At 46.0% G+C, this 14,737-nt stretch overlaps 1 protein-coding gene across 1 annotated transcript; it reads right to left on the bottom strand.

The window, feature by feature from the left end:
• Positions 1-324: 324 nt before the first annotated feature.
• xkr4 (XK related 4) lies at positions 325-9,821 on the bottom strand. Its single transcript, XM_041055456.1, has 4 exons — positions 9,127-9,821; positions 1,680-1,879; positions 1,142-1,496; positions 325-925 (listed from the first exon to the last, which is right to left on the bottom strand). The coding sequence occupies exons 1-4, from the start codon at positions 9,819-9,821 to the stop codon at positions 325-327; spliced, it is 1,851 nt and encodes a 616-aa protein (XP_040911390.1).
• Positions 9,822-14,737: the final 4,916 nt, after the last annotated feature.

Below are 14,737 nucleotides of genomic sequence, written 5' to 3'. Positions count from 1 at the left end.
GGGTTTGAATACTTGAATACTCTGAATGCACTGTAGTTCGTATCACACAGGATTTACCTAATGAGTGGAAGAAAAAATAACAGCAACAACCCAAATACATACAGCCACAACTGAACTTGTGCCAAATTGCTCCTCCAATCATTTCCAATGGAGCCAAACGCTCCTGGGTGGGCTCTGACGCTGAAGAATGGGAAAAAAAAGAGGGATGAAAGATGAAAAGTGATATTGGTTGGTAGTTACAAATTCTTATTGCCACAGTTTTTGTTGTTGTTTATGTGATATCTGACACTGCATCCCTGTATGGGTTCTGAGAGAAGGGTGGAACTATAGAGTGGTCTCATATTCCAATCTCTCCTGCACCAGAGCGTCATCTTTGTACTGCAGCCGTGGAGGAGTCAAGGAGCAGTCTATAGCCAGGATTGCCTTGCGTATACTGCGGTCGAGGACATGACGCTCCCAGGCTGGGTAGCGGTTCCTACAAAGGTCGATCTTGATGACGGTCTCTTCGAGGCGCGGAGCACGAGACGATGGAGTAGATGGCACTGTGGGTCGGACCTGAAACACTGGCATGCAGCCGTCCCGCTCAGAATACTTCCCCGTGTCACGCTCCAGCGTCGTGGTGGCACCTCTGTTGGAGCGTAGCGAGTTGGTGGCGCCTTCCGACGGTAGTGTGGAGAACTGAGAAGTGGGGTCCAGGTCGAGACCCTGGCCGCTCAGCGAGCGTCCAAAGCGTGGCCCGTTGGGATGGAAAAAGGCATAGTACATGAGCATAAAAACCACTCCAGTGAGGAAACTGCTGAAGATGACGCAGAGTGCTGGCACTGCAAAGGCGTCAGTGGTGTGAGGCGATCGGTAGAGATACCACAACGCGCTGAGAGCAGCATTCTCCACCAAGATCACCAGGTAATAGATGAAAAGCCGACACCTGCACAAAGACATGAGACAAAAAGACATCGGACAGAGTGAAACGAAAGTTTACAAAACATGAAACGGTATTAACAGGACGGGACATAAAGATGCACTGGTGCTGCAGTGGTCAGTTGATGGGTCCCTCCAACACAGACAACTCCACATCAGTTTTCTGTTACCTCATCGCCACACATTTGACAGCTGACTGAACTTGACGTGACCAGCTGCTCACCTTGTCCTCCCTTCCTTGACGTTAAACCAGGAGAAGATGTAGATTATGCCCACCACCATGTCAAACACAATCTCCTCCCACTTGCTGATGCAGAAGTCCGTCTCACAGTGGACAATCCAGAAGGTCATGATGCACCAGTGCAGGACGATGAAGATGCCAAAGTACAGTTGAAAGACAGAGGCGAAAAGGGCGAAAGTGATGACCCTTGCTGCGATGGTGAAGAAGTGCCAGCAGAACTGGATGATGACAGCCAGGTAGCTGATTGGCTTCTTGTCATCCCGAGACTCTCGCAGGGCCTTCTGGTAGGAGGCCAGAGCCCAAGCCAGAGAGACAAGGGAGGCTGCTGCTGTCATACCTGCAACACACAGACATACGGTGGGTTTGGGAACATTACAGAGAAGGTGAACATCTGTGCGTCCATAATAGTAAATGCAATTTCACCACTGATGAAGAATGAAAAATACAGGTGCAACTACAGCTGTGCATAACGGTCATGCATAAGGACGACTGAAGGTTAGGGAATGCATGTGTGTGTTACCTTGCACAGCCTGGAGCTTGTGTGTCTGTATGATGATGCACAGCTGAAGCACCAGTTGTGGAGCACTCTCCAGAAAGGTGGCCAGTAGATGCAGCATGCTCACATCTGCAAACTCGTAGACCATCCTCCAGTAGTAACGCCAGCGCTCCGTCTCGGCACTCTGACGGCTCCGAATGCCCAGGTAGATGGTATGGAAATACCTGGGGGGGAAAAAATATTGTGCTTCAACCCGACAGGATAAAACTTTCCATTCTCACCTTCTTTTCTTTAGGAAATATCTCAGAAAAACAGAGGTAACGTCCAGGAATTAGACTGCACTCCTAATGCTGCTTTTTAATGTACCCTACTAACTACTACAGCTTCTCTGTGCCCACATAAAAAAGGATTTGTTTTACAGCATTCATTGGACTGACCAGCACACAGTAGTGTAGGAAAGTCAGAAATGTCTACTGGAGCCATTTCTAAACAACTGCAGACTCCAAGATCATCAGTTCAAACAGCTGGATGTGGGTACAGGTTATTGGGAGGTGTAGCCACTTTGCCAAGGTCAGGAAGAAGACCTAAAATGTCACCCTCAGCTGAGACAGAACTGGTTTGGATGGTCAGGAACGACCCACGAACCACCAAGTTACAGGCCTGCCATGAACTGGAAGCTGCTGGAACACCAGTGTCACTGTCTACTGTCAGGTGACTTTTACATCGCCATGGATTTCCATCCAAAAAGAAGCCCCTGCTCCAGAATCAACACCTTCAATCTCTACTAAAGTTTGCAGCTGACTACATGGACGAAGAGTGGTCAACCATCCAACCAGAACGCTTCAGCTGCTGTTAAGTTGCTCTTTAGCTCACCTAAACCTGTTTCACATGATGTCACCTCATCTATTTTAAGCTAACATCTGGAGAGGACAGTGAGAGCAGATTTCAAACACCGTGGAGTGAACACAAAATCAAAAGTACTCATCAGACTTGCTCAGTGCTCACAAATCTTTGAACCCCTGACTTGCATGCAGCATAGCTCCAATTTGTTTTATGCTCACAAATATACTTTTGTGTATAATAAACTTTGAAAGTGGGTAAAGTCCCTTTCAAGGGCAGGAAAATAGCAACTTTGTGAAGACACAAAAATAGACCCTGTGCTATAAAGTCTAAACAACAGTTTCACTGTGCAGTTTCATCAGAAAAGGTTGGATTGCATGGACATTGCCTGAACATCTCTGCAGCTCCTGGCAATCCGACTCCAACTGTACCTCCCCAGACCTGAGGCAAGAGCTCATTTAATGAAATGAATTCATTTTTACTTTTTAGTCTGTCTGTGGCCTACATTTTTATGTCTCTCTCTCCCTCTCTCTCTCTCTCTATCACTCTCCCTCGTTCATTTCTATTCTCCCTCTCCCTCTATCTCTGAAATATCACCAACACATGGCAGTCGTTTAGCAGCACGCTAATGGGCCGTGAAATTAAGTTCCGTTGTCAATAAAGCATTTGAAAATTAAATCTGGGCTGAGGGCATTAAACCTGTGGACAGAGCGACCCGACACATCTCTCACTGTGTGTGTGAGCGTTGGTCCAGGTCTTTCTAAGTCTACAGACAAAGAGATGTTAACCTGCCACTCTGAATGCCACTCATAGGCTACGTCCTCACTGTAACTGAAGGTGTCCCAGTTCTGACTGCTTCACTCACATCCACTGAAAAGAAAAGTCAGGTCATTCAGTGTAATACGCAGCCTTTGAGTGAGCCCATCACCATCAGGACTGCCGGTATTACCATGGCAATGCTTACTTTTCATGTACAGGACATATTTGCTACCAATACCAGTGGTTAGACCAAGACATAGACATAAGTCTAGTTATTTATTTATTTTTTTAAATCTTGGATTCCAGATTCCAACCCTGATCAGTTGTCCAAGCACTGAGTACGAAACTGGTCTGGTAGCAGGTGTGCTTACATCGACCTCTAGATTATCTTTAACAAATAACACAGGGGAAAAGTGATGAAGAGCAGCAATAAACCTTTAGTTAAAATAAGTCCAATTCAGCTTCTGTTCCAGTCACACCGTGTTACTGACTCCATGAAGGTCAAGGGTCAACAATGGGAGAGTGAATTATCTGCAAAAGTTGGTAGAATTTACCATAGCAATAATGACCTATTTACAGCCTCCACTCCCACTGAGGGTAAAGTGAAAGCACACACACACACACACACACACACACACACACACACACACACACACACACACACACACACACACACACACACAGACAAATAACATGAATGAAACACACTAAAAGTACATGAAGTAACCGGGGGTATTACATCAGACATTAAAATCAGTTCTAAGACACTGGTACCAGTGTCTTAGATATGGACATCCAGACGAGACACTCTGCTTGTGGTCACCACGTGCAGCACTCAATGTGTAGAGTGTGAGTGTTTAATGTGTGCGTATGTGTGTGTTTGCTGCTCGGGTACTTGTTGAATAACAGATGCACAGCAGCAGGAAAACACTTTACATCCTCACGTACAGCCAGTGTGGATGGATGGAGACTGGATGAGACACAGGAGAACAGTGATGAGGATGTACAGTAGACTGTTTAAATACTTGTCTTTGAGTATGTATCAGTGTTGCAGTGTGTCTTATATGTGTGTGTGTGTGTGTGTCTGTACAGATAGAGGAAGCGAAATCAAGTAGTGCAGGTCAAACATGTGCAGACTGCTGCTGGAGAGGCTGCGGTACTCCAAGTTGGCATGTTGTGTAACAGCAGAGAGTCATGGGAAAGCTTTCTAAAAACAACCTGAGAGGAGAGGAGGAGGAGGAGGAGGAGAGTGTCCTGTATGGACAAAACACAGAACCTGCATTAATTATAACTGGTGCCGGTCTGTGTAACAAATGTTTTCTTCATTAGAACAGAGCCGAAACAGTGAGTGCTTTAAAACAAATTCAAGGTACTGAAACAAAGGTAGTGTCTGTAATCTGTTTGGGTTTGTTGTTTTTTTTCTCTAAACCAAGACTGCATTAAAAGGCCACAATTTGTAGGATCTGAAAATGTCTCAACATCCCAATGGGGCTCTTCCCGAACATCCAGCCAGAGCCTTTTAGTCACCAGCAGTCAGCACTTACCCCCACCCCCACTTCCATCACATGTGACAGCTGTGGGGAAGACTACAGCGGTGAAATGGCAAGTACCCTGGACGAGAGACTGAAAGAGCAGCATAACTAACCAAAAACACTCCATCCAAGCATTCACTGCTGGAAGAAGAGGTCAAAGGTCATGGGAGCAGGAGTCAGAAGACAACTGGGAAAACAATCAAGGAGGACATTCAACATCTGACACCAGAGGACATCTTTGCACAGAGACAGAAGTTAGCATCGCTCTCCAAATACGACCACCTGGTATCACAAGACCTTTGTATGAAACCACCAACTCAACCATCTCCATGACAACAGAGCAAACTGCATCTGCTGTTGGAGACGAAGATGAAGATAAAGCTACACCAAATTGTATCATTTGATTTTCTATGCCATTAGAATGGATAATGAAAACCATATTTAAACACTAAAATCCATTACTAGGGGCCACTTCCATCGTTGTGTGTTTTTTTTTTCAGAGGAAAAGGAATGACTGTTTTAAAATGTGGCACACACTGTCACCCTCATTCATTCATTCATTCATCCTGATGAACCACACAGTAAAAACCATCCAGATCGGCTCAGCTTAAAAAAGATTTAGCTGCGGATGTGAGCTTGTTTTTGTCAGTGCGAGTATTTGACTGGTTATTGAAGACCCTAAAGGACTCTTTGCCAAATTGAACTGGACAGAGCTCAAGTCTTGGACAGGTGCAGGACTTGACAGTCTTACAGCCCCGTGTCACTCCTGTGAACCCACATGTCAGCCATCATTTCCAACCAGCCAATATATGTGTGTGTGTGTGTGTGTGTGTGTGAAAGGATGGTTCAGGATACACTCTGGTCTGAGGTCTGGTCTGTTAACACTGACAGCTGTTTGCACAGGTCTGATACAGATGTGACTGTCCTTGAAAGAAATAAGACAGCGTGGTTGTTCCTGCTGTCTGTCTACTGTTTTCTTACTGAGCAGGTTGTGTATAACATCAGTGACAGAAAGAGAATACTACATATATAAGTACTCTCATGTAAGTGCCTAGCAACTTCGCTCAGCTCGCTTACATGTTACTTCATGGACCTGCAGGCCTTGTGGTACTTGTGCCAGGTGGAATGTGGGAGTGGGTACTGAAGCACTCTTTCTCAAAGACGTCTCCTTAATCCACTGTGGCTTGGATCATATCTCATTTATATGTTATCTTTGGACAAACGCTCCAAATGAATACATGGGCTGTAAGTGGAAACGTGAAGCTTTTTCACTGCCTACTGGGGGATGATAGAGTGTGTGTGTGTGTGTGTGTGTGTTTTTCCAAGCCCAAAAATATCTTCTGCTCACTTTTTTTGGCACCTAACTAGTTCTGCAGCATTCATCATAGAAACTCTGTTCAAGACATTCAAAAGATCCAGGAGATGACAAACAGCACTTTTCTCTGCAATACGTCTCTTTAAGTTTTCCCCAGAGAAAAGAATGGACAAGGTTCAGAGGCCCGGAGCAGAGGGACATCGCAGACAGAGCGGGAGAAGATGTTCAACTGTTTGGAAAAAAATTCTGTTCAGCTCGCCCTCACAGCCACAAAGTTTCACTCCTCACACACCTTTTTTTTTTTTTTTGCCAGAATGTTGGCAAATTTGCCTTCTTTCACACAATGTGACTATCTACGCAAACAGACTCACACATTTTGCTACGTGACCCTCTACAAATGAAAAACCAGATTTTCAGAAACACACAGAAAGAACCCTTTTTTTTGTTCTGGAGTGTCCTCGGGTAAGACACTGAGCCCCATATTGGTTTACAGCCATTTGGATTTGACCACACTCAGAGACCAATGGGAAGATTTAGAGGCAAGATCACTGTGTTGTAATGTAATGGATGTGAGCATGGGCAAACACCTATCTTAGCTTGTGGCAAGAACATGCTGAAGGAATCTTTAGGTCTCATGAAGCTTCTGAAGCTTCCATAAACTGGGAACACTGTGCTCTCTGTAGCAAACCGCGGGGAGGGGGGCAATGATTGCTCTGCCACCCTGGTCACATGATTGTAAATGAACCTCTCTGCAGAGCTAACGTTAGGATGTTAACATTACCCAGGGAGTTCTCACACGCCACCTTGGTTTACATCGCTCCCTCCGCTAACCCGGCAACTGCGCGTGTGATGTCACCCCCTGTGTTACCATGAGACCCTGACTCTGCACCCCAGTGCTTTCTTCATGATCCCCAGGGTCTTCAACTGGACAAGACTAACCCCAGGGTCCTGTCTCCTCCTGGTAGTCCAGTCCACCAGAGGACCCTGTGATCTGCTGAATGCTAATGGCCTGGAGATTCCACCTGACCCATTACCTTCTTAGGTTTTTCTGATTCTGATTCAAAATCTGATATATATATGTTTCATTAGTCAAACATTTCTGATTTAGGAATTTTAGAGCTACTGACCAGAAGTGAACTTTTTTTGTTTTGTTGTAAACTGTAGTTGTTAAAGTCATTTTAATATCCCATCAGTGTATTTGCAACGATCATTTTGTCCAAGTAGCTTCCTACAACTGAAAGAAAACAGCCTTGGTGGAATAAAAAGCTTCAGAATACAGTACATTCCATATACACAGTGTTCATTCTCTGCTGTTCATGTGCCATGCACATCCAGATTGCCCAGGCCACAAGGCACATAACTTCTTAAATGAAATATTTAATTGTAAACACAGAATTTTGTCTCTCTGGCCTTCCTCTTTAGTGCCACCAAAATGATGTGACAAACCCAGCCTTTCCTCTTCAGCACGACCATGAAATCAGGTAATTCCCTTAGCTAAAGGTAGTGCAACTGATCATAACTCTGCATAGTGAGAAATCTCTGACTGAAATTCTGATTCGTGTAAGGCGCTGCATTTGGGCTGCAACCAGCAGCTACGTGCAATTTCTTTTTATCTTTAAAATGTCTTGTGTTGCCTGGCCAACAGTCCAAAGACATTCAGGTAACATTAATATAGACAAACAGAGAAACGCAGCAAATCCTCATGCTCTCAAGTTTTTCATCATGTGTCACCTTTGATGGACAAACTAAAAAATCTAAACTACAAATCGTATCCCTGTTTAGGGTCGCAGGGCTATCCAGAATAAATTCAGTGAAAGACAAAGACAGTCATGAACAGTCTTACACACTTCACTGTAAAGGTCACAGGGCAAACTTAAAGTCCCAGTATATGTACTATATAGAGCATGCGCAGCCCAGGACAGGTCGAGCAGACACGAGCAGGTTTAATGCTTTGGCTGCAGGCTGGGCTGCAGATACAACTGAGGAGCCTGAGGTCATGTGCTCTGGTTTTGGGGATGTGGGGGATTAGGCAATCCACTGCTGTGTGTAGCTTTCAGTTCTTGTGGAAATCAGATGTGACTACACTGACTTTTATATTTTTTATATTTCTGTATATATTCAGTATTCTTTCAGTACACACATTCATGCATCCCCATGAGGTCTATCAAAGCTGTAGATGTTCACATTTCCATTGTTTCTGAGCATTTTAAGGAATTCCAAATCAGTCTGTCCTTCAGCTTTTCAGCCAGCACGGACGAGAAGTCGCGGTGGTGCAGCGGTTAGCACCTTTGCCTCACAGCAAGAGGATTCCAGGTTCTGTGAGAGAGACCCGACCCTGATGGATCAAGCGGTATAGAAGATGAATGAATGAATGGACGAGAAGTCCTTCAAGTGAATTTAAATGACTGAAAGGTACTAAACGGACCTCATGGTGAGATTGTTTGACAGTCTGCTTTTCTTTGTCTTTTTTCGGCTTTGGACTGTCGCTGTGGACAAAACAAGACACTTTAATCCAGCTTGAGATGCACTTTTCTACTTCACTCCACTGATAAATACTTCTATACTTTTCGTTTACTGAAGAATAGAAGCTTTCTTTATGTATATATATATATGGATGGGTTAATAATTGAATTGAATTGTGGAAATGTGGATCACATCAACAGCAACGCACAGGAGCAAGCCATCATTCCTGCTTAAACGGTGCTATCTTTCCTCACCCATTGGCAAGGGTATATTAGAGAAGTGACCTGAAAGCCTCCCACCACAGCAGCCTATGTGCCGGCCCTATAGAGGGGAGCATGCTAAAGATGGCAGCTGGTGGCTCTGCTGCAGGAGCTGGCATCGTTCAGAGGCCACCACGGTGCCAAGAGTGCCAACTGCCGTCAGAGCAGTCCTCTGCTCATTCATTCATTTATTCCATACACACAACCACACACACATAAACAAACACATACACACGCACACACACACACACACACCATCATTGTTACCCATCACAAGGCCTCCATCCCAGCCTCCATCCTACCTCCATATCTGGCCCAGCTGGAGGATGTGGATGACGGACTGGCCGAACCAGACGCAGAAGGAGTAGTAGGCCGATCGTTTCCTACTCCTGCTGCCCACCGCGGTGCTCGCGGTGCTGTTGGTCGTGGTGTTCTTGCTGGCCGTCGACGCCTGTCTCTGCGGCGTGGCCGGGTGGTGTTGAGCGGTAACGTCGCCGTGTGAGGCCGAGCCGCTCAGCAGCTTATTCCCATCCATGTGGGAGCAATCGGCGGCGGAATCTGCGCCGTCCTCGGTGCTGAAGTCGTGGACGAACCATCTGAAGCTAAAGAGCTGGACCGAGAAGGAGCCCAGCACCACGAAGAAGAGAGTCAGGCCGAACCACCAGTAATCGCGGCGGAGGTAGTAGTCGACCGACAGCCACACGTCGGTGCCCACATCGGCCAGATACACGGCCACTGCGGCTACGATCCACAGGCAGTCCCACACCGTGTACTTCTGCTGCTCCTTGCCCAGGCGAAGACACGTCGAGTTGGTGCCTCCCCCGCCGCAGCACCGCGACTCCCCGTTGGCGAAGTCCCCGTCCCCGGTGCCCGCAGAGTCGGGCTGGCCGCCCGGGTGGAGCCCCTGCACCGAGCCCGAGTGCTCCGAGTTCTGCAGGGGGGTGAAGGCCACGTCACTCTTCTTCATCTTCAGGACCCCGTCCGATTTAGCCGCCATTATTAGAAGCTTGTAATATTACTCTATTATTTTTCCTCCGTTCCCCCCCTCCTGTTCTCCTCCACCCCTGCCTCTCTCCGTCGACACCCTTCTGCGTGTCTCTCCTACTACTCCTCCTCCTTTCTGGGCAGGACTAGCTCCTCTACACAGCCGCCTGCTCATAATACAGAATAAAGACAAAAAGGAGGACTGAACGTAGCCCCGTGCTGGCTCCGATCTCTTGGTCCATATCACGTTATTTTTCCTGGACCACTTCTTCTTCTTCTTCTTCGCTCGATGGTCCGCTCACATCCAGCCGACAGCAGGGGTTTTCCGCTTTGTTTCCTCCAGCCTACCTGCACGGATTCTGCCTCTGTCTGTCACTCTCTGCCCTCGACGAGTCCCGATGATGCTGAGGCTGATGTTGGGGCTGGAAATGGAAAGAGGAGGGAAGGGAAAGGTGGAAGGCTGCAGCCATCTGCTTCTTCCATGGCACAGACTAAAAACTATGACATCATCCTCCTCTCCCTCCCTCTCTCTCTCTCTCTGCCTGACTCTCTCTCCCCCTCTCTCTCTCACTCTCTGCCTGTCTCTCAGCAAACCGTTTGAGCTTGTTACAGTTAAATAAAGACTCTCCTTATAATCCTCTCTATAGGGAAAACAAATGTGCACCTCAGTCTCCCTGTCAGCCCGCAGCCCCGCAGTGTGGATCAGGAAATAAATAAAGCCCGTGGAGGTGAAGGGTGAAGCGTGGCTTCTATAGTCTCTGGGCTCCAGACTGGCTTTCAGCACCATGGACAGATCCCGCTGTTGCTGCTTCCCCAGCTGCTTCTGCAGCAGCAGCTTTTCACCTCACACCCTCACTGCTTTCCCACCACATCAGTCTACACTGTACATCTCAAAACTTTCCCCAGACTGTTGCCAGTCTAAACAGCATCAAACTGTATACTGTAGCATTAAACCAGGAAGAGAGAGAGCCAGACTTAAAGTGTACTAACGTATGAGGATGGGGACTTTACTGCTATCCCCTCAGTTCTCTTCTCACCAGGATGCTCTCTGCTCAAACTCTCTGCTCTTAGTCTGTGGGAGAATGGAGACAAGAATGAGGTCAGTGTTGCTAATGTGCTGTCCGTTGTCTCATTCCCAATTGTCCAAATACATAAGAAGCTGCCACAGACACATAAGAAAAGCTCTGGCCGAATCAACAGAGCGAGCTACCAGGAAATGAAAATAATAGAAATACATCTCAGAGTTCCAGTACGGCTTGGGAAGATTTTCTTGACTTGCTGCAGGTCAGTACTAGAGGGCACTGCCCTTACCAGTGACTTGTGAGTCACAAAAAAAAAAAAAAAAAAAAAAAAAAAAAAAAGTGTCCCACATTTGTCATGTGTGGTCTGCAGGCAAAGTGGGCATCATGGGGTGGAATCAAAGGTGGAGTTAAGCAAAAGAGAGGGAAAAAAAAATCCCTCTTAAAGGGCCGACGGCCCCTATACAGAATCCAAAAGGCAGCACACAGCAAGCAAAAATGACAATCAATAATGATTCATAATTACAAGCATGTACCCACACTCATAAGCTACTACGCACAGAATATGATGAAATATACACTTCATGATGAAAGGATCATACTTTCACTGTTACAGGTGAGCAGCACTGTCGTAAAGTGAGAACCAAATGCATCAATAAACTTCATCCACAGTGTAAAGCTTCTGCTAAGCCTGCACAATGGCTCACTGTTATTTTTTACTCTATGTGTGTGTGTGTGTTGCATGAATGTATAACAAAATGGTCCTAATACTAATCCTATTAGATTACATGAGATTAGCCAATACTATAGAAAGCTTCACAGCAGAGGGAATGATGCCACAGCGCCCTGGGCTCTCCATGTCACTACTCACAGCTGTGCTTTGTCTCTGCGCATAAGGAAACTTAGAGAGAAAAGCACGTACCCGGCTTAAAGCTGTCCTCGGTCTCTGTCACACTCATCACGACCGGCTGAGTGCACATGAACGACCTCATGTATTCACAAACAGTGGTGTATACGTATTGGGAGCGATGGCTGAATCAGACGCTTCTGCCTGATGCATTGTTCTTCCTGCAGCTCGACACAGGGGACACGTGCACACTTAGGGATTTAGATACGAGCTCCTTCATGTAGCGGAACCTCCAAGCACTGAAACATAAATCAAGCATGAGTCAAGCATGACTCTCATGTCACAGTAAACAGTGACACAAGGCTTGCAACGAGGGGAAACGGTCAGATGACATCACCTGACGACAACAGCGTTTCGTTTTCAATCATTTATATTTCATGTTAGGTCGTGATTTTGAAGCTGGAACAGCTGTACGTAACAAAATATGATCAATGACGTTTGAAATTCAAACTCTTGTGATCATGTTGGAGGTCCTCGTCTCCATCTTACTGAGAAGAACAGTAGGGGAAACATTTTATGAAAAGGGACTTTACTTCCCCTCTGTGGCAATGAACACAACACACAGCGTTTCAACAACTGTTATACTGCAACTTGAGCTTGATCTAGACACTTTATGGCTTACTACAGCAACTTGGAGTGTGTCCACATTAAGCTCATTAAAGCTCTGAATGCACAGGAGCTGCTCCATCCACTGTGGCTGTGGCTGTCAGCTGAGCAGCCCTGACTATCAGACACTCGTTGTTTGGCAACTGCTGCACCCCAGAGAGTGCTGCCTCACTGGGGAGCTGCAAGTTAGGGAGCCAGCAGCAACTGACCCACTCAACAAAAAAGGGATTGAGCTGAGATGACACTGCAAAAGGAGGCAAAAACTTTACTTTAGCTGTCTGTGGTTGATGTCACATTCTTTAAGTGCTGCTGAGGTCTGCTGGCAGACGTGGGAGATCCAGCATGGAGGGAGTTGTAGCAGTGCCTGGTCTTGTCTGGTGAGGAAAAACTCACCAAACTCACTCAAAATCAACAGGATCTAAGTTCCTCAGCATCATCCATGTTGGGTTCCCCTTTGCCCCCCGGAGAAACAGAGGCTCGGTGTTGTCCAGGTTGAACTTTAGGTGGTGCCTTGACATCAGCTCTGAAATGTCAGCCAGGCCAAGCTGCACACTTCATTCTTCCATCTGAGGGTCAGATGGGGGGGGGGGGGGGGGGGGGGGGGGTGTTAACAGGATTACAGTGGTCAGAGAAGCCATGTGGGAGAAGAGGAGTGCCCAGGCGAATGAAGTGAGTGCCCATACGAGTAAAAAGCTGTCATCCAGACAGTGTGAGAGGAGTATGTCTAACTCCTCTATGAACTGGTGTGGCCCGGACTACTTGGAGTTTCAAACACAGTGACAGAGAGCTGTGGTTCTCACAATCTGTTCCTGTTCCCCTCGGCTCCCTGTCTCCAGCCTCTGACTCTCCTCGTGATTTCCCCAGACCTGTCTTCCTCTACTCACCCACCAGATGTCCTCAGACGTTCCTCCCCCGTGCCCATTCACCGGTCTGCCCTGCCCTCCCACACACCTGTTACTCCTTCTCAATCAGCCCTGTATTATTTATTAAAGCCCTTTGGCCCTGGGCTTTGTCAGGTCGTCTGTTTTTTTGTTCCTGGTCGTGTTCCCTTGTTTTTGTTGTGAAGTATCCTGTTGCCTGTTCCTGCTAATTTATTTAGTTCTCTTCTTTCTTTCCTCTCCTCTCTTCTGCTGTCACTCTCTGCAGGTTCATCTGCCCTCAGAGCTGTAGAGTCTACCGCCCCCATTACTAGTCTCACTAATTATTATTATTAGTCCTATTATTAGTCTGACCATCATTAGTTCTTTTATTGTTGTTTGTATTGCTATTAGTCCTATTACTAATCCTACCATTGTCCTTTGATTACTTTTAATCCTGCCCCCCAGAGCTATTTCCTGATTGTAGGCTGTCAGCCAGGAGGGCAGGCCCCTCGCAGAAATTAGCAAAGCAAAGACTTAGCGTTGCCAGAAACTGACACTACACCTAGTTTCAAATGAGTAGCAGGTCATCAATATAAAATCTTTGCCCTGTGTTAAAACAATGCAGAGGCTGTGTTGGTGGGAATGTCGTCAATTTGCGTTGCCACCTGGTTCAACTTTTTTTGATGCATCATGCAAAAGAGATTCTCCTCTGCCAACTCGAGGTGAAGTCTTGGAATCCCGAAGCTCCACTTTCACTGTATTTGTTCATTTGAAATATCTATGATGGCTGAATACACAGCAGAGCGGCTGTCATCCACCTGGATTGATGTTGATTTTGTGAGATGATGCTGTGATGAAGTAAAGGTTTGTCACTGCTTCACAGCAGCCTGAGAACCACTGCTGGTTAACATCTAATGCTAATGGGGCTGCAGTAAATCACCATTTCCTACTTTGTTTCATTTGTCAGACAACACAAACTGAAAAATATGTCAACAGGATTTTATCCACGTCACGTTGTTACTTTGGAAACAAATCAATACAGCATATTAATAAAACGATCATATAAATAGACATGCTGAAAATGCACAACATAAGAAATAAATGCAAAGAAAGAAAAATAAATGATATGAATTCAAAAATCACATGAAACATAACCTGAAAGTGATACATCTCCACAACCAGGTTTGTTTTCTGTTTGTGTTAAAATTGTGTGATTGACTTACCCTTGTTGAAGGTGCTCCTGTTCTCCAGCTCACCTGCTTTCTGTGCAGAGGTTGATAAAATAACAGGAAACTTTAAACAAAATTCCATCACATAAGCACACCACCACAAATGATCACCAAATCAAACGTGTGGAACTGAAAGAAGCACACCCCTCAGCTGTTAACATTTATTTTTGACATAGTACAGAACACAGCATGCACTGACTTTACATTTGTGAGCTGTGATACAGTAAATAATTAAAAAAACACATCAGTCATGAAAAGCACTTGTAGTTTTGACATCATCAGTAATTCACAAACCTGTTCTGGCGTTC

The sequence above is a fragment of the Toxotes jaculatrix genome, chromosome 14 (genome assembly GCF_017976425.1).
Source record: "Toxotes jaculatrix isolate fToxJac2 chromosome 14, fToxJac2.pri, whole genome shotgun sequence".
In the NCBI taxonomy this organism is placed as follows: domain Eukaryota; kingdom Metazoa; phylum Chordata; class Actinopteri; family Toxotidae; genus Toxotes; species Toxotes jaculatrix.
Note: the sequence above shows the minus strand (reverse complement) of the source record. Positions and strands in the feature narration are given on the sequence as shown.